Source organism: Candoia aspera, chromosome 3 (assembly GCF_035149785.1).
Source record: "Candoia aspera isolate rCanAsp1 chromosome 3, rCanAsp1.hap2, whole genome shotgun sequence".
NCBI classification, from domain to species: domain Eukaryota; kingdom Metazoa; phylum Chordata; class Lepidosauria; order Squamata; family Boidae; genus Candoia; species Candoia aspera.
The window spans coordinates 203,639,497-203,659,340 of NC_086155.1; the positions used below are offsets into that span (position 1 = coordinate 203,639,497).

Here is a 19,844-nt window from a genome sequence, read left to right on the forward strand (position 1 = left end):
GATGTTGTTACAGATGAATCTGGAAGATAAGCATGTTAAAAAATTTATGATTAAATGGGCTAAGAACTTTGGATATAACAGTATTTATTTATTTTATTAATTTTTCAAATTTTTATCCCTTCCCATCTCCCCCAAAAGGGGACCCTGGGTGGTTTACAATAAAATTGACAATTAAAGCCCTAAACATATAAAATACAATACAAACAACCAAATATAAATAAAAGATAAAAATAGGAATAAAATCCAAGTAGCGATAGGATCTAATTCAGTGGGGAGGGAATATGTTGGAGCAATGGGAAAATATGTGGAACAAAGGTTTAAAATTCACTCTGAATTACCATTTAAAAGAGAACTGTTATAAAATGATGCATTGCTGGTATTTAACCCCTGAAAAGTTGTCAAAAATGTATAACGGTGTAACAAATGTTTGAAGGCTGAAGGAACTTTTTATCACCTTTGGTGGACTTGTGAGAAGGCCAAAAAGTTTTGGGAACAATTATGTACTATTACTCAAAAGATTCTCAAAGTGAACATTAAAAAAAAACAACAGAACTGTTTCTCTTGGGACCGATGGATAAACAGCTCGAGAAACAACATGGAACTTTACTTTTATATATGATTACAACTGCAAGACTTTTATATGCACAACAATGGAAAGATTCACAAATAGCTACAGTGGAAGACTGGATTATTAAATTAATGGATCTGGCCCAAATGGCTAAGTTAGCAGCTTCAATAAGAGATAATGCTGTTTCTAGATTTGTCTCTGTTTGGCAACCACTTTTAGACTACTTGCTTGTGTTAGAAAAACATGAAGTTTTGATTATGGCTTTTACTGATTAAATGACTTGTTTTGATAGAAATAATGTTAATATGGTTTAATTAATGGTAGGAGTTCACATTTCTAATTGTATCTGTATCCGTATTGGAGAGAGTCGGAAGTCACTTTCTGTTTCTGTCTTCTATCTATTTTCACTTTTATAGTTTTTTTTCTGCTTTTTCTTTAGTTTTATCTGCTAGCTTTTCTGTCATTTCTATTTTGTATTTTAACTATACTTTGAAATTTAATAAAGTTCTTATAAAAAATAAAATTAGATGATAGGGTCTAATTTTGGATGAGTATCTGTAAATTGTGTTTCTATAGATTTAAAATTACCCAGTTCAACCCCAGTTCTGATTTTGCACCCAGCTCATGTAATGGCAACAAATAAGGGAAATTATCTTCTGCTCTTAAACTGATCAGGGGGCTTCACTGAAAATCTTGACCTACAACTGACTTCTGGTAAGGACTTGGCAAATTGAAGACGTCCCTGTTTCTCTCCAAAGAAACGGGGGTGAGATTACAGCTGAAATCCACAGCCAGAGGCAGGATCTGGACCAGCGAAATCCCTCTGGAGAAAGGCAGGATCATGAGATAGCCCACATGTACTCCATCCAGCTGCTCCTCACAAGTAGGCAGCGGGAACTGAAGTTTTTGCAATCTAATTGTGAGTCGAGCAGCTGGGAGTCAAGGTTGATTATCTCTATGCTCATAGTCGTAATGCAGCCTCTAAGGACTCAAAATTTGGAATTAATTTTTTTACTGCTTTTTAACATTGAGAACCTCCAGAATGGGAAGTTTTAATGGACTTCACTGGGTGAGTTTCCTTTAATCCATTATGAAAGAAATTTTAAGTGTGTGCTTAAAGTTTTTTTTTTTTTTTAAGGGTTGAATTAACAGCAAAAGTGTGGCCAGAGTGTTGATTTTAGAAAGTTAGAAACACTAAGGGTCCAGATGGACTTATTGAAATTTGGAAATTAAATGTAAGAATCCTTCTCGTGGGAAACTATCCATATTTTGCAATCGGAGACAGAGACAGAGACAGAGACAGAGAGACAGAGATAAAAATAGACGAGAACAGGGACAGAGAGAGACAAGGAGAAGATGCATTGAGCAGCAGTTTCTGTGTTAGATTTTCTGCTATTACTGCTTCAGATTACTACTTACACTAGTCAATAAATATGTTTATTGTTTAAAATATGTTTAATATGGTAATCATTTTTACTACTTTGAGGTTGAAGAACATTGGCAAATTTTAAAAGATGATCTCACTAGTTAGTGGTACCTGATATATATTTCATTCATAAAGTACTCCTCCCTGCCAAGTAAAGCTGGAAAAAAGATATGTATCAAACCAAGGTCATTACAGTCTCATTTCTCAACCTGGCCATAGTTCAGGTGTCAAACATCTTCATTCTAAGTTGCTTTCTCTTCCCCCCCCCCCCCCCAAAATTGAAGTTTTCCTCTGAGACCAGGATCATCTGCTCTTAATCTTGTTTTCTTCAAATGAACACTTTTTATTCAATGAATGATGTCCTACATGCTATTGTGTATATTATGTTAAGGAAATTGGGGGCTATTTAATGAGGGGTGTATTCATGTGTGGGTGGTAAGGTTATGGACAAGAGCACAGCAATAAAAGTTGCAACCTCCCACTAGAAACCATTTCTATTTTTGACCTTAACAATTCCATAACTCCCACTTCGCACCCCCCCCCAAAAAACAGGCTAAAATCATATCACTGAAATCCAGCTATGATCTCAAGATATTTAGGACTCTAAATGGTGAGCAAACAGTTGAGTTCAGCTTGGTCAACATGTCTTATTCTAATACATGATGAACAATGGGGAGGAAAATTGGACAACTAGGGGACCCTCACTATGTTTTGTGGAGGGGGAGGACCACATAAAGTTGGGTGGTGATGCAGGGTGCAAGGAGTCATGATTTATCCATGGAAGAAGCTATCTTTCCCTGGGTTTCCTTTTCTGGGGTAAGTGGAATTCTTTCCCTTTGCCCCTTAAGCCCCATCAAACCTACTTTAGGGATTATATTACTGCTATAATAATAGTTCCAGTTCTGGGGACACTAAGATTTGAGGGGTCTCTGGGGTCACAAGAAATTTGGGGTCACATTGGCAATAAGCAAACATGGATTTCAATCTCGTGTGGCTTCCCTTAAAAGGAACTAATTTCTGGTAAGGGAAATGAATCTGCATTTCTACATGAAGTTTTGCCATGCTTCTTTTTTCCCAAAGGGGTTGCATGAGTTTGGGAAAATGTGTATTAGCTCAGTTTAAGGTATAGTGTATGAATTTGTATGCATACCAAATTATATAGCAATTCCAGAGAGATTTCTGGGGCACCCATAAGCTTGCTCATGCCAGTTGACTCCTGACTCTGTGAACACTGAGCATCTTTCATCACTGTCCTATTCTATAAAGTGACCTGGCCTTTTTCCCATCATCTTCAGTGAGGATCTGAGCAGCTTCTCTGTTAATTTCACTCTTCTCCAGGTCCAGAAGTTTCTTGTTGAAAAGTAATTCTACAAAGCTCTTTTACAAATCTTTTTCAAACCCATCCCAAAGTCTTCTCCATCCTACAGTTTTATCATATTAAACAGCGATTCTGTTTGACTTATGCTCAGAAGCACTATTAGTTCCCTCGTTGTTGTTGTTTTCCTATCCCTGCCAGATTTAAAATTCAATTTCTGAAAAAGGATGAGGGAGAAGTAAACCAGCATCCTCTTTTCTAGCCCACCGAGCGCGCTTTCTTTTCCCTGCCTCAGAGGACAACTGCCTTGTACATAAGAAATTAGTTTTCTTCCAAGATCCTTTTAATTTCATTGACATCTTTCTCTCCAGGACATTCCAAAAATTGCTGTCTAATCCATAGCACTACAGTCCACCATCTTCCCTCAACCGCACCCAAATTTAAGTTGAACTCTGTGCTTTTAATCAGGGTTTCAAAAATCTCTTCCAAGACTTTGTGCTGCCCAGGACAATTTCAGATTATTTCTGTCTGCATGTATTTCCAAATCTTTAGGAACTCAAATGCAGAATTTGACCTTCATATGCAGCTCATCCCACTCTTGAAGTATAGTTGGTGATTGGATCCTCTTCAACCTTGCATATTCCATCTGGCCCCACCTTTCACATTCTTATCATTATTATTAATTTGCTGTTGTTGGTATTGTTTGTTCTTATCATTCCGACTGGTATTGGTGGCCCCTGGCATTCCAGTAAAAAAGAAAGCATAGCTACAGGCCTGGTGTCCATCCTTTCCTGTATTAGCACACTCATCCTTATAATGGTCATTGCTTTCAGAGCTCACTGTCAAAAAAAATAAAAGTTCCTCATTTCCTGGCAGGGCTGATTTCAAAAAAGGATGCACGCATTTCCTAATAGCGCTGATTTGTGCCAGCCCTTGCTGTTGGTGTGTCGCTTGTGCCCCACCTCGCCTGAACATACATAAAGCAATTCTGTAACATTTTCTGCTCAGGGATGAGCGGTGTGGTCACAATTCTTCTGAAATCAGAGGTGAGATTAGGAAGAAAAACCTTGACATCTAGAAGACGATCTTCTTCTAGTGGTCTTCTCCAGAGAGAAGGTAAGACACTCATAGAAATTTTTCTTGTAACTAGCTTCTCCTCTTCTAAATGCAATCCTTCATCATATACAGCCTTTCCTCCAAAGAATTTGATGGGACCACCTTTTGACCAAAATAGGTCAAAATATCTCTAAACGTTTTTGTTTGTATTGATCTGTCTTCTCCCCTTTCTATTACCTCTGCAGTGATACCCACTATTGAAATTTAAATATTACCTGTTCATCCTGGTAATATTTCTATTCTTCCATTGAATAAAGATGCTTACTGGAATAAATAAGTAGACTGATCAGATAAACCCTTTATAAGATTGCTTTCTTGTTTCCTAATATACAGAGAGATAAATTTGTTTCTTATTTCATTCCACTTCTTCTTTTTCCCACCTCTGCCCCAGTTCATATTTAAACTGTGATTCCTTTTTAATCCGCGCAATTCATGATGATGATGATCATCATCATCCATGCAAAGAATTGTACATGCTTTGAGTGAGTTTCTGCTAATGTACAAATTCTGTACATTATGTTTCCTTATTATAAACATGTCGGTGCACGTTTTCCTAATGTAGGCATTCTGCAGGCAGTATTCCATAATCTGAGTTTAAAAAAGAAGAAGATTGAAAGCATTGTAACCACCCTTCATTTTTTTCATACTGTCCTATAGGGAGCAATCACCAAGAACCTTGGCTATCTTAACAGAAGGGAGGCCTGATATCAAAGTTCTGGAAGGTGTTATGAGCCAAGGAGCAAGAGGGTTCAGTCCACAGACTGGGAAAGAAAGAACATTTCAAGATTACATTGAATTATTTGAAATATTGTGGTTGGATGGGGGCATGCCTTCTAGTCAGTCTTAACTCCTAGCAATTACATGGAGAAGTCCATGAAGTTTTCTGGCATCATTTCCAGAAGTGGTTTGCCAGCAACTTCTTCCTAGGGCTGAGAGGGAGTGACTGGCCCAAGGTCACCCAGCTAGCTTTGTGCCTAAGACAGGACTAGAACTCATGGTCTCCTGGTTCTAGCCTGATGCCTTAACTGTTCCACCAAACTGTCTCCCAATTCATATATTGCACCAAGCCATAAACCAATGTTTTAAATCAGAACTGTTGGGTACAAACATCACACTAAGACAAAATGTATGCTTAGACTGAACGTCAAGGGAGAGGAAAGTTACAGAATTGTGCCAGGAATGCTGAGAAATAGGGGTGGATTTTGCTAGAAATGGGATCACCTAGCTAACTTATCCCAAATACCCAGATGTAAATGAACTGACTTATGAATTCATTTAATTCAGAATGATCACAATCACTCGTATTTATGACAAAGAGCAGAAAGGATGACCATCATGCGGACTGTACTGTGTGATATGGACATTAGCAGCAAGGAACAGGCTGATCTTCTACAACACAATAAAAGAGTTATCTGTGAAGTAACATCAGTCTTAACATGTGTGGGCTGTGGTGCAAAAGTTGATTGAGAAATGTTCAGTGACTTGACGTTGCTAAAAATCAGGCATGTGATTAAGGCAAAAGGTCTCTGTGAAAGCATTCTAACACTGTATTCTGATTTATTCAATGCCAATTGCTTGTTTTGGTGGGAGAGAGCAACCAGTGCTGCTAATACAGGTGCAACGAAGTATTTTCCTGAACCAGACAGAGAGAGAGATTTCTTTTGAGAATGGAGTTCAGCACACTCTTTTGGACTTTCAGATGTAAGAGTCAGGAGGTTTGAAGTTGCAATGCTGGTATTACGCAAGGCTGACATTTCCAGGTTGGAGCTGGATGAATTTCAGTATATGCAGTACTGACAATACTAGTGTTAGTTATGGAAAGTACTTCAGTGTCCATCAAAAACTAGAAAAGAAAAATTACTCCCCCAAAATTTGGTCCTTGCAAAGGTACACTGCAGGAAAACTTGATGTGGATGCCAAAGATATCATTTTCAGGATGCATCCCCCATGTCAAGATTTCTGTTAGCAAAACCAAGTGGTTTGGTAGATCACTGCACTCTGCGATGGCACATTGTCACAAGATGTCTGACCTGCAGAGTTTAAGGGAGGGCAAATGCCCCAGAACACTCCTGAAACTTTTCTGCTAGGAGGGAAATGCAAATAATTTGCCGGAATATTATCCTTATTTTTCTGCATTTTTCCTGCTGTGTCATTGTCTACGTTCTAAAGCATTGGAAGCCAAGTAATTCCTCACTATAAAACTCCTATCTGTAGGAATTCATATCTATAAGAAACTTAACAGTTGGAACTACTTTAGAGGGTTAGCCAAGTTAGGGACCAAGCATCAGATGCGGTAAAGAGATGTGGAGGTGACTTTATAATTTTTGTGAAACTCCCAGGAAATAACTAAGCGGCAGATAAGATTTCAACAGTCAAGTGTTCAAACTAGCCCTTGCAAGTGTTGGGCCTTTAGAAGAATTTTGTAACGTGATACAGACTTGCAATATAAGACAAACAGATTTCAATGTATGGCATTGAGGAGAGGGTTATTAATTCTGGTCAGTTGCTAGACAAACCAGAAGCAATATCTCAGCATTTTTAGTAAAGTGGTCCAGGATCCATTAAAAGATTCTGAAAGCAACCAGCTTCTACACTTATTATAATGCACTAATGTGCATTAAGTGTTTGGAAGGGTGCAAAGACATGTTCAAAACTTTCCTAGGCAACAGAAAGCTGCTAGACAGTATTAGGAAAGGCCAGAAATATCAACTCTGGTCTGTGTAGGTTGGGTGCGAAAATAGCTAACTTTTCTTTTTAATGGTCTAGCATTGGTGGTGGTGGTGGTGGTGGTGCATTTCATTGTAAAAGAAGAGTAAAAATACTAATCATTACTATATTCTTTCATCGTACATGTACTCCTTGCTTAATGACCGCAATTGGGACCAGAATTTTGGTCACTAAGTGATGTGGTCATTAAGTGAGGCATCATGTGACCAGTCCTGATTTTATGACCATTTTTACCGTGGTCATTAAGCAAATCATGGTGGTCATTGTGTGAAACAATGGTTCCCTATTGATTTGGCTTGTCAGAAGCTGGCTGGGAAGGTTGCAAATCATGATCACATGACTGCAGGATGCTACAACCGGTTGTAAATGCAAACCAGTTGCCAAGTGCCCAAATTGTGATCATGTGACCGTGGGGGTGGTGCGACCATCAGTGAACTGAAATGGACTGGAATGGGCCACTTCACATCAGATGACCACCAGATCTACTACTGTGGACAAGAGAATGAAAATAACATCTCTTTTAGGCGTGTTGTCCAGTAGGTGCTGCAGATCCTCATAGAACTGCTCTACTTCAGCTTCTTCAGCATCTGTGGTTGGGCCGTATATTTGGATCACTGTGATGTTAGATGGCTTCCCCTGAATTCGAACTGAGATCATTCTATCGTTTTTTTGGGTTGTATCCAAGCACTGCTTTAGCCACTTTACTATTAATTATGAAGGCTACTCCATTTCTTCTGTGGTCCTCTTGTCCACAGTAGTAGATCTGGTGGTCCTTTGATGTGAAGTGGCCCATTCCAGTCCATTTCAGTTCACTGACGCCCAGAATGTCTATCTTTAATCTTGACATCTCACCAATAACCACATCCAATTTGCCCTGGCTCATAGATCTTACATTCCAGGTTCCAATGGTGTGTTGATCCTTAGAACATCGGATTTGCCGTTTACCATCAGCACCGTCGGCCGCTAGCCGTCCTTTCGGCTTTGAGCTAGCTGTGTCATCACGTCTGGGGCTAGTTGAACTCATCCTCTGTTCCTCCCCAGTAGCATTTTGACCATCTTCCGACCTGGGGGTCTCATCTTCCGATGGTATACCGACATATCTCTGGTTGTACTGATCCATTTAGTTTTCACGGCAAGAATACTGGGGAGGGTTGCCATTACCTTCCCCAGGGATCGCATTTAGTCTGACCTCTCTGTCATGACCTTCCCGTCTTGGGTGGCCCTTCACAGTTTAGCTCATGGCATCATTGAGGTGCTCAAGCTCCAGCACCACCACAAGGTAACGATCCTTTGCTGAAGTCAATCCCCATACAAATATACAAAATATAGCTGTCAGCTGTAATGCTAATCACAGGGCTACAAGAACATACCTTTAACTGAAAAGACATTATCTACATTTATTGGTGACTGGAAACTTCTTATGGTCTTTTTGTGTAAAAAAGAAAAATAAAACAACTTATGGTTTATGGTTTTGATGCTTAGATAGGGTAGGTTATAGAAAGAAGAGAGTCATGATGTACCTTTAGAGAGAGAGGTCAATTTATAATTGTACTTACGACTGCTGAAAAGAAGATTGGAAGCCACTTTTTAATATTTTTTTTTCTTTCTTTTCTATCTTTCTGCTATTCTTTTTATTTTCACGCTTTTATTTTTTCCTTCATTTTTTCCTTCTTCTCTTGTCTTTTTCACTCTATTTGAGTTTCTATTAGTCTTATTCTTGTGTTTAAAATTACCTATATCTATATCTACATCTATCTATAATGAAAAATTTGCTGAAAAATACTAACCAGCATTTTACTGAGAGGATCTTAGCATTTTGGGTGGGTATTAGGACAATAAGAACATAGCAATTAAAGATATAGAAAGAGTTTTCTATGGGATGGAGGCTGCCTCCAAGAAGAACTGTAGCTGGGTCCACACACCATGTATCTGGGGTGATCTGCAACAGGACTTTAAATGGAATACAAGAGACTATACCCTGCCCAAAGATGTCATAATCCAAAATCCAATAGTGAAGAAGCAACACAGAAAATGTAAACAAGGGTATATTTATACTGCAAGATTTAACTGCAGCCTAAGAAAAAGAAGATAGTCAGCAAACTGGCTTGCTTCTTCCTCTGTTCTTCTTCCTCTGTGATCCTCAACACAACCATCAAAAGACATTTCATGGAAGGCACTGCTTATACATATTCTATTTATATATTGCTGTTGTCATGTCTTTCTGTTAAGTACCTTGGTAAGATTTTGTTCACCCTTCAGTGCAAACACTTTCACCAAGGAGCTTTAATGAAGGCATCAGGGCAAAGGTAAAAGCAAAGCAAGCAATTGAAACTTTGCTCATTGTTTGGGACAACACCACTTATTTTTTGTTGTTGTTTATTTTTTTAAGTTTAACCAGTCCATTAGGTTCCCTGAAAGTGAATGTAGACAGGTTCCCTATTTTAACAAGCATTCCTAACAAATTAGTTCTGATCACTTTTCTTCCTCTTTAGCACTGTCGTTTATTACTATTGTTACCATTACCAACTAACATTACAAAAGCATGCCAACAAAAGTAAAAAAAAAAATCTTAAATACCTATATTAAAAATGAGCAATAGTAATACTTATTTCATGGTTACAGATATTTAAGATTGTTTTTACATTTGTCAGCATGTTTTTCTATTCTAAGTTGCTCAGAGTCACTATGTTGAGATGGGTGGAGAGAGAGAGAATAGAGAGAGTTATGATAGATAGATAAAGAGAGAGAGAGGATGGATTATCTATCTATCTATCTATCTATCTATTGAGAGATGATAGGGAGGGAGGGAGGGATGATAGAATGAGAGAGAGAGTGAAAGAGAGAGATGATAGACAGGTGATAGATGACAGATAGATGACATATGATGATGAAGGTAGATAGATAGATAGATAGATAGATAGATAGATAGATAGATAGATAGATAGATAGATGATAGATGACAGATAGATGACATATGATGATGAAGATAGATAGATAGATAGATATAGATAGATAGATGATAGATGACAGATAGATGACATATGATGATGAAGATAGATAGATAGATAGATGACATATGATGATGAAGATAGATAGATAGATAGATAGATAGATAGATGATAGATAGATGACATATGATGGATAGATAGATAGATAGATGATAGATAGATGACATATGATGATGAAGATAGATAGATAGATAGATGATAGATAGATGACATATGATGATGAAGATAGATAGATAGATAGATAGATGACATGATGATGAAGATAGATAGATAGATAGATAGATGATAGATGACATATGATGATGAAGATAGATAGATAGATAGATAGATAGATAGATAGATAGATGACATGATGATGAAGATAGATAGATAGATAGATAGATAGATGACATATGATGATGAAAGATAGATAGATAGATAGATAGATAGATGACATGATGAAGATAGATAGATAGATAGATAGATAGATAGATAGATAGATAGATGACATGATGATGAAGATAGATAGATAGATAGATAGATAGATGATAGATAGATGACATATGATGAAGATAGATAGATAGATAGATAGATAGATAGATAGATAGATAGATGATAGATAGATGACATATGATGATGAAGATAGATAGATAGATAGATAGATAGATAGATAGATGATATGATGATGAAGATAGATAGATAGATGATAGATGACATATGATGATGAAGATAGATAGATAGATGATAGATAGATGACATATGATGATGAAGATAGATAGATAGATAGATAGATAGATAGATGACATGATGATGAAGATAGATAGATAGATAGATGATTGATGACATATGATGATGAAGATAGATAGATAGATAGATAGATAGATAGATAGATAGATGATAGATGACAGATAGATAGATGACATATGATGATGAAGAGAGAGAGAGAGAGAGAGAGAGAGAGAGAGAGAGAGAGAGATGTAGAGAGATCTTCTGAGAATGCTCAGTAAATGCTGCTAATTTCAAGCTTTATTACAAAGCCTAAGCATTGTCCAAATACTACTGTAATATAAAGTACGTGTGTTTCCAAGCAAAGCTGTTTTTTGTAAACTAAATGTTGTGAGGTCAGATAATTTTAATATCTTCCAGAAGACAGAGCACATGGAATGGGGCAGAAAAGCTTCATCCATTTTACAGGTTCTGAAATCAGCACTAAAGAGTTAGAAGCTAAGAATCATTTGGTGCTAGTCTATAGACTTCCAGTGAGAACTGGAGAAAAGATACTTCCTGTGTGTCTGGAATAGATCATTCCAGACACACCGCAAGTATCCCACAGAAACTTGGTAGACTTGATATGGTGAAATAAAGAGCTTCACCATGGACAAAAACTAACTCCTATATATGTAGAAGATCTGCTTTCTGCAGAAAGTGAAATCAAGGTTTATGTGCTAAGATTTTTCCTTCCACTCTTTTAAGTCAATGGACTTTGGGCCATTATTTTCCCAGCCTTGATATTGGGAGACACTCAACATTTCTAGCATAGTGCTGCCTGGCCTAATCCATGCTGATTCCCACCTCACCAGTCCTCACTCAAAGAGAGGGTATGTAGATAACTTATTTTTTACTTCCATGAATGGATAACCAGATGTTCTTGAATTCCAGCACTCATCATACTTTGACATGGTGAGACAGGAGGTGAGGGACAATAAAAACTGCATTCTAGAAATATCTGGAAAGCCAGGTATTGTCTGCTTCTGCTTTAAGACCATCCATCGCCACCTCTAGATTAGCTGACCTGACCCATCCATGTATCATCCTTTGAACTCTTTAAACTCTTCTCTTATTTGAACTGTTTTCCTCTATTCATTTTGACAGCTTTACTTAGATTTTTTCATTCCAGTTGCCTTTCCAAATGCTAATCCTCAACCAAAACTAGAGATTTCTTAAAGATTCTTTTCTTTCACATTTGAAGTTCCCTCCCTTCTCTTTAGCTTTTTGGGTTGACCAGTCTAGCTTCCTATCAAGAATTCTAATTCTGGTCAAAAACATGTAACTATTTATAACTAAATCAAACATGAATTGCCTGATACTAGACACACCATATCTGATCTGCACATACCTGAAAGACCACTAGATGGCAGAGGGGATTGCCATATATCTCCATGTTGTCATTTAGTGGTCATCTGATAGTTGCAGCCTACATATGCTATGCCTATAGTTTCATTCATGCACCATATATGCCCTTGAGCAGGGGAAAGAGCCTTATTGCACACTTGTAACCAATTATTTGGGATCTGTACAGTATATCTGGTATCAAATAGTAGTGTCCTTTCCTCTTTAGTATAAGCTGCTCATATTAGCTGCAGCTGGGGTAGGGTGCAGTGTTAAAACAAGATAAGGATTTGCTAAGCAAAATAATGGTGGTGTTGAAAGAGAAAGCAGCCATGGCGAAATCAGGAGCTGGGATGTTAACAGCAGATTACGTGACAGGGAAAAATGGAAACAGGCTGAGCAAGTTTCTTGACTCTCATTTGTCTCTGAAGAAAAAAATATTCATGAACACCACGTTGTCAGAAGATCTAGAAGACAGGAAGGAGATTCCTTGGTGATTTATTACCATCCACTGCAAGTTAAATAAGGTTGCTGCTATTATCAGCCAGTCCCAGACTGAAAAAGTTTCCCCTCCAAGTATATAAACTGTTACCAGACTAAGATTCAGTAAAGATCCTTTGGGTTATTTTATTGGGTTTTCAGCTTCTCAGCAAGCAGACCATTTGATGGACTTGCAGACCACTTCACTGCATCTCAAGACTGAGCACTTTGAAATGTCAGGAGCAGTTCATAAGTTTAATAAATAAGTAGAGACAGGTATATTTCTGATTAGGTGTTGCTTGGTTTTCAATTTAGGATTCCATAAACACCAGATACATGGTGAATTTACTTAAATATGGCCTCAAGAATCTCCCACTGCATTCAAAGCTATAAAAAAATAATAACATGTGCAGTTTAGTTGGCAGGATACTGGAGAGACTTGTGACTGGGGTTTGGTCTGAAATCAGTTTTCCTTCAGAAACTCTCTTGTGCTGGTGATCTGCAGATGTACTGGAAGCTCTGTGGTATATGTCAAATCTCATAATAGAGATAATGTGATGAAAAAATATAAACAGAATATAATCTTGAAGTGGCTGTTCTAGTATAACTGATAGAGTTCTGCAGGAAAAGCTAATTTCTATAATGAGGATAAGCAGGTTAGAAACAGGCTAACAGACTTTCAGTGTTGATCTCTAGATTTCAGGGGAAAGCTGGAAGAAAGTTCATTATTGTGGTCTACCTGACATGGAATTGTATGGACCATAAACCAGAGAGGCTCAGGATCAGAGAGAAACTTGGGGTTAGGACTTGGGGAAACAGCCTGGAGAGACCAAGGCCAGACATTCCTGCAGAACTTTGCAGATTGAAAAGTAAACAAGGTTCTTAGATGGGACAAACTTTTTTGGATTTTTCTCAGTTTAACTGGGAAAAAGAACTTTAGGGCAACATATTGCCAAAAACATCTTGACAGGTATTCATCTAAGCTGTGATGACAGAGGTAATTTTCCTCAATGAAAGACCAGCCTAGAAGGAAATATAAAACATAGCCAGTGGATCTTTAGTAGAGCGTTTTTAGTAGGAAGCCTAGGAAAAGTAAGAAGGGTAAGCGAGGAATAACCTCACTTAGTGTTGATTGGAAACAGCAGTGAGACCAAGAATACTTGCTGTCTCAGAAAAGGCAGGGTACTGTGGCAGTGCTTGCTTGCTTGCTTGCTTATTTATTTATCAATCAAATTTGTATAGCTGCCCATCTCACAGAAAAGTGGCTCTTGGCAGCATACAACACTTATTTAAAAAACCAATACGTACATAAAAACATTCATTGTTAAAAACTATAAAAATCACAAAAACAGGAGGGGATGATGTTAGCCATAGTAAGGGAGCCATTGCAAGATCTCTCTGGTCCCCTGGGACCGCCCCCCCCCCCAGGCCTGAAGGCAAAGCCAGGTTTAGAGGGACCTGCAAAATGTTAAGAGGGATGGAGTTAACCTCACTTCCAAGGGGCAGAAGATTCCATAACGTGGGCACCATGGCAGAGGAGGCTTGCCTCCGGGGACCCGCCAAATGTAGACAGGTCCTGCAGCATGCCTTCTCTGCCAGATCTGGTCTGAAAGAGTAAGCATGGTAAACATGATTAAGGACAAGAAAGACTGAGTCTACTACATTTGCTGCTGAAAACAACAGATCAACTTCAGAGTGATTTAGAACTGACAGTGAAAATATCTTTAAGAGCTACTGGGAGGCCTGAAAAACTGGGCATTGGAAAGACTTTGAATTATGTTGTGAAGAAATATCTAAATATGCAGCTAACAGGGTATTCATCTGCCATGATCCAATTTGATTAGTACAATGAATGAAACTCTTCTTCTTTGGTACCATTCCCTGCATGTATTCATTAACTCCAGAAGATGAGGCCATCTTTATTTTTATCTTGTACATTCTTTCCTTTTTAGTTTTACAAAACCAATGTCCGTCCTTCCTTCCTTCCTTCCTTCCTTCCTTCCTTCCTTCCTTCCTTCCTTCCTTCCTTCCTTCCTTCCTTCCTTCCTTCCTTCCCATTCATTAATCCATATTCCTTACTATTTACTATTCTTAGATTTGAAGTCACAATCTTCCATGTTCCGTGAGAACATAGATGGGACCTCATTGCTTTGATGAATCAAGGCTTTCACATAACACTTTTTATTCTGATAAACAAGACTAGATTACCACCCTTAGCTCAAACCATACAACCTGCAGCATTCCATGCTGAGGACAGGACTGACCAGTTCTGGCAATCAATATGCATTTTTAGGAATTGGGACAAAGCCTAATGTCATCTGTTTCTCTTTTGTTCCAGCAGGAGCATCTTCAGCCACAGAAGAAAGTAAAAAGACCAAAGCATAATGAATATGACATCCCCCTCTCCGTTCAGTCTCTTAGCACAAGTCACCGAAGCATCCGTTGCCAAAAACAGAACCTGTTATGATTCCGGCATAAATGAAGAAGTGCTTATTTTTGCAATCTTCACCATGCTTTTTTGTGTGTTGGGGATGTTCGGGAATGGACTCGTCATCTGGCTGCTTGGCTGCTCCGTTAAGAGGAACACTTTTGCCATTTACATTCTCAACCTCTCCGTTGCGGACTTTGGTTTGCTCACCACTGAGCTGATTATTGAAATCCACTGGCTTTTTACACACTTGTACTGTGACTTTCCCTATGAACTCTTCCAAACTGTCCTGCTGTTGATGTACAGTACTGGGCAATTTCTCCTGACAGTCATCAGCATTGACAGGTGTGTTTCAGTCCTTTTCCCAATTTGGTATCGATGCCACCGGCCGGTGTATTTGTTCACCCTAGTGTGTGCTGTAATCTGGGCCGTCTCCTTCATCCTTTCTTCGATTCACTTCACAATTATAGCTGTTGGTGGGTTTGGAAAGAATTATACCCTAATGTATCAGTTCATTGTTAATGCCGTGCTTTGTCTCCCACTTATGACCATCTCCAGTGTCATCTTGTTTATCAAAATCTGCTTCATATCCAAAAACCAAAGGCGGAGAAAGCTTTTGACAGCTATTTTGCTCACTCTTTTCTTCTTCTTAATCTTGGCTTTTCCACTGAATGCCTTTTATTTTATTCTGTACGTTTTCCATTACATACATCCCAACCTTGTACATTATGGCTACTTATGTACCTGCGTGAACAGCAGCATTAACCCCCTGATCTATTACCTGGTGGGGAGACAGAAGGGTAAAACTCGGAAAAGCATCAAAGACTTGCTCCAGAAGGTTTTCAAGGAGGAGGAACTCTCTACGGATGAGCTGGAAACTTCAGAAGGTTCCAAGATCTGAACTCCTTAATTTCACCATTGTCACCCAAAAGATGCATTTGTTTCTTTCCAAGCAAGCACAAAATTTGCTTTTTTTTATTTAAAAGAAACTGGTCTTCATACCAATTAATTTCTGCATGAATCCAGAACTTCAGCATTATCTGTACAGACAATTATCTTTCTGGAATATCAAAACATTTGCCAAGTTGGTCTAACCTATTTATGGAATATCGCCTACTTTAAGCTTAATTAGCTTGTTGTAGTTCAGCCTTCCCCAACCTGAGTGGCCTTCAAATCTGTTTGTTTAAACTTCAGTGTCTAGCCAGTAGGACCATTGCAGAGAATTTTGAAAGTTGTCTGGAAGGTGTCCACCATAGAAAGGCTACTGCCTTTTCTGCTAGACAAGACTCTAAGCCAAAGATGGGCACATGTGACCTTCCAAAGATCCCAGGTTTTATCAGCTACATGGCCAATGGTGAAGGATAATAGAAACTCCAGCTCAAGATTATCTAGAGAATCATATGTTGCCTACCTCCACTAGACCAGGATTCACCAAATCAACTGAATTGAAAGGACAGCTGTTACAACAAGGAAAGAACTTATAAAATCACATTTAAATGAAAATGTTTTTGAATGATTCCAGAAGAAAGGAATTGGAGAAAGACTGAACAGATTTCAGGTTGTAATAACAACAAACTGATCTCTCTTCCTACACAGGTATATGTATTGTACTTAGAGCAATTAAATTTCAGCCATTTGTTATAGATTTACTGCCTGGACATAGACAGATGAGATTTAAAGGATTTCATATTATTGAGGACAGATACAGAAGCAAGTGGATCCCAAAACAATGCTGTATAACTTTTATGAAAGGAAAAAAAAATAAAGTTATTTATTCAGCATACTCCCCCTAAAAAACTAGTGACAAAGCATGGAGGAACTCTGGACTTTTTTGCTTTCTTATGAAAGTGCAAGTGACTACTTTATATAAGAATGCTCCATGTGGTTCTCTGGCTGTGGCGCAATCCAGAGAAAGTGGATCTTTCTTCTGCAACTATGCTATAATCACGTGGGGCTGCCCATAAAGACATTTCGAAAACTTCAAGTGGTGCAAGACGCAGCAGGAAGGATGGTGACAACCACTTGGCATTCTGATTTTATTACATTTATTGTGCCATAATTTCAGTGGCTGCCTATTCAGTTTAAGAGGCAAGTTGCAGATGTTAAATTCCTAAATGATTCTGGGTCAGCATATCTAAGAAAGCCTCTGTCCTCATATCAACAACAACAAAGGACAGTTTGCCAATCTTGGTAAATAAAGGAAATATTCTGAGCTTTGTGGTTTCATATCTTAAATTGGCATCACAATTACAGGAATAAACAGTTGTTTGAGCCTGGGCTTAGCAAGGTTATTTTAGCCTCTGAGGACTTCAGTTTCACCAATGGCCATTTTTTTCTTCCAGTAAAAGCTGCTGATCTTTAAATGGTTGTATTTCATATTGTCATTTTACTGCTCAATATCTTTATGATGTCATTGTTGGGGCTTAAGAATTTGCAAGTGAAATTGTAATCCATTGGAAAGGTAGATAGCTTAACCCAAGCCTAATATATTATTAAATAGTATTAAATAGAATGATCTGACTAATAATTCTTTTTATTCAATTAGTATTTTTAAGAGTTATGGTTTTAATGACAATGTGAACATTTCTAATCATATTCTAATCAATTCTAATTAACCAAAATTCTCTGAAGTATTACAGAATTATTTAAAATGTAAAAATAGTAAAAACAATAAAGTATATGAATAAGATAAAGGTATTGTATATGTATATAAGTGTTATATAAAACATCAACTACAGTAAAAAAAAATCTGTGGGAGAATATAATACAAGCATATTGTAATGGTTGCCTATTCTAAAACACCATCAGACTCATGAGCAGGAATTCAAAGATATCTGATTTATTAAAGAAGAGTATGCAGGATCACAAAGAAAGCTGAGAATGGAAAAAGCACGCCAAATGCAAACTAATAACCCTCGGTGCAAATGAGATCCCTCCCCCCGTAGAATCTTCTCAAGTTCACAATCCCAGGTGCTCCTAACAGTTTCTGATGGTCTGTGGGAAAAGTCCTTGAACAGAGAAAATAACCCAAACACATTCCATTGAAATGAACAGAGATACAGAGCTTGGCACAAGGTCTCACAGCAGCTCCCTCCCAAACAGAAACATGTGTCAGCGCCATGGCATGTGAAACATTACGATGTATAAACTACATTGAATCAGTGAACATGACACATATACAGTTGTAATCAAAATTATTCAACCCCCACTGCAAATCAGGTTGATTGTCAAAATGTGTAGACTTTCAGCTGTTTGCAATGAACAAATCAAACAAAAGCAATTGAAATAGCTCAACACAACAAATGCTTCAAGTGGTTTCCCCAAAGTCAACTGAACAGGCAACTTATCATGACTTCTCCAGTCTCAAAATTATTCAATCCCTTCATGGCAAGCATCTTCAGTACTTAGTAGAGCACCCTTTTGCTGTGATGACCTGCTGCAAACCAGATGCATAGCCAGACGCCAGCTTCTGGCAGCGTTCCTGAGGAATCTTAGCCCATTCCTCATGAGCAATGGCCTCCAGTTCAGTCATATTCTTGGGTTTGCGTGCTGCAACCGCCTTCTTCAAATCCCACCAGAGATTTTCTATGGGGTTCAGGTCAGGTGACTGTGATGGCCACTGTAGAACCTTCCAGGACTTCTTCCGCATCCAAGCCTTAGTGGAATTTGAGGTATGCTTGGGATCATTGTCCTGTTGGAAGGTCCAATGACCCCCAAGCTTCAGCTTCCTTACAGACAGCGTGACGTTTTCTCCTAGGATTTCCTGATACTTCAGTGAATCCATCTTGCCGTCCACACGCTGCAGGTTTCCAGTGCTAGAGGATGCAAAGCAGCCCCAGAGCATCACAGAGCCACCACCATGCTTAACTGTAGGCAGAGTGTTCTTTTCAGCGTATGCTTCATTCTTCTTCCTCCAGACATACCATTGATCCATCAGGCCGAAAAGTTTTGTTTCGTCTCTCCACGGAACAGAATCCCAAAACTTCTGTGGCTTATTTAGATGATTTTGAGCATATTGGAGCCAACTTTTCTTGTGATTTTGGGTCAGTGGTGGTGTACGTCTTGGAGTTCTGGCATGGAAACCTTCCGTGTTTAGTACGCGCCTTACTGCACTCACTGAAACCTCAGTGCCTGTTGCCACCAAGTCTTGCTGCAGGTCTTCTGCAGTCACTCGAGGGTTTCTCTCAACCTGCCTTCTCAGAAATCTGGTTGCAGCCATTGACGGCTTCCTTTTTCTGCCCTGTCCAGGTAGTGTAACCGCTGTTCCTTCAACTTTGAACTTGCACACTATGTTTCCAATGGTGTCTGTAGGAACATTCAATGCCTTTGCTATCTTTTTGTATCCTGTTCCTTGTTTGTGAAGGGCGATGATCTCTTCTCTTACCTTTTTGGACCATTCTTTTGACTTAGCCATACTGTATTTCTAACATGCAGTCCAACGTGACACTCAACAAACCCCTAGCCACTTCAGGTATTTCATGTGTTCCAGCTCAAGCACACCTGGTGCAACTAATGAAGCCCTTGATAAGTTGCATCAGGTGTGCTTGAGACAACACCTGTTTTGCATACTGTATGTGTGCTGTTGTGATGGATTCTATTCAGGGGGTTGAATAATTTTGAGACTGGAGAAATCATGATAAGTTGCATTTTCAGCTGACTTTGGAGACACCAGTTGAAGCATTCATTGT

General features: G+C 38.6%; 1 protein-coding gene across 1 annotated transcript; it reads left to right on the plus strand.

Moving 5' to 3' along the window:
- The first annotated feature begins 15,071 nt into the window (after positions 1-15,071).
- Positions 15,072-17,848, plus strand: LOC134494494 (mas-related G-protein coupled receptor member H-like). Its single transcript, XM_063299702.1, has one exon. The coding sequence runs from the start codon at positions 15,113-15,115 to the stop codon at positions 16,055-16,057; it is 945 nt and encodes a 314-aa protein (XP_063155772.1). The 5' UTR covers positions 15,072-15,112; the 3' UTR covers positions 16,058-17,848.
- The last annotated feature ends 1,996 nt before the right edge of the window (positions 17,849-19,844 follow it).

What these genes read in the sequence shown, in the direction of transcription:
- LOC134494494 (XM_063299702.1), top strand. Translation starts at nt 15,113, where the DNA reads ATGAATATGACATCCCCCTCTCCGTTCAGTCTCTTAGCACAAGTCACC.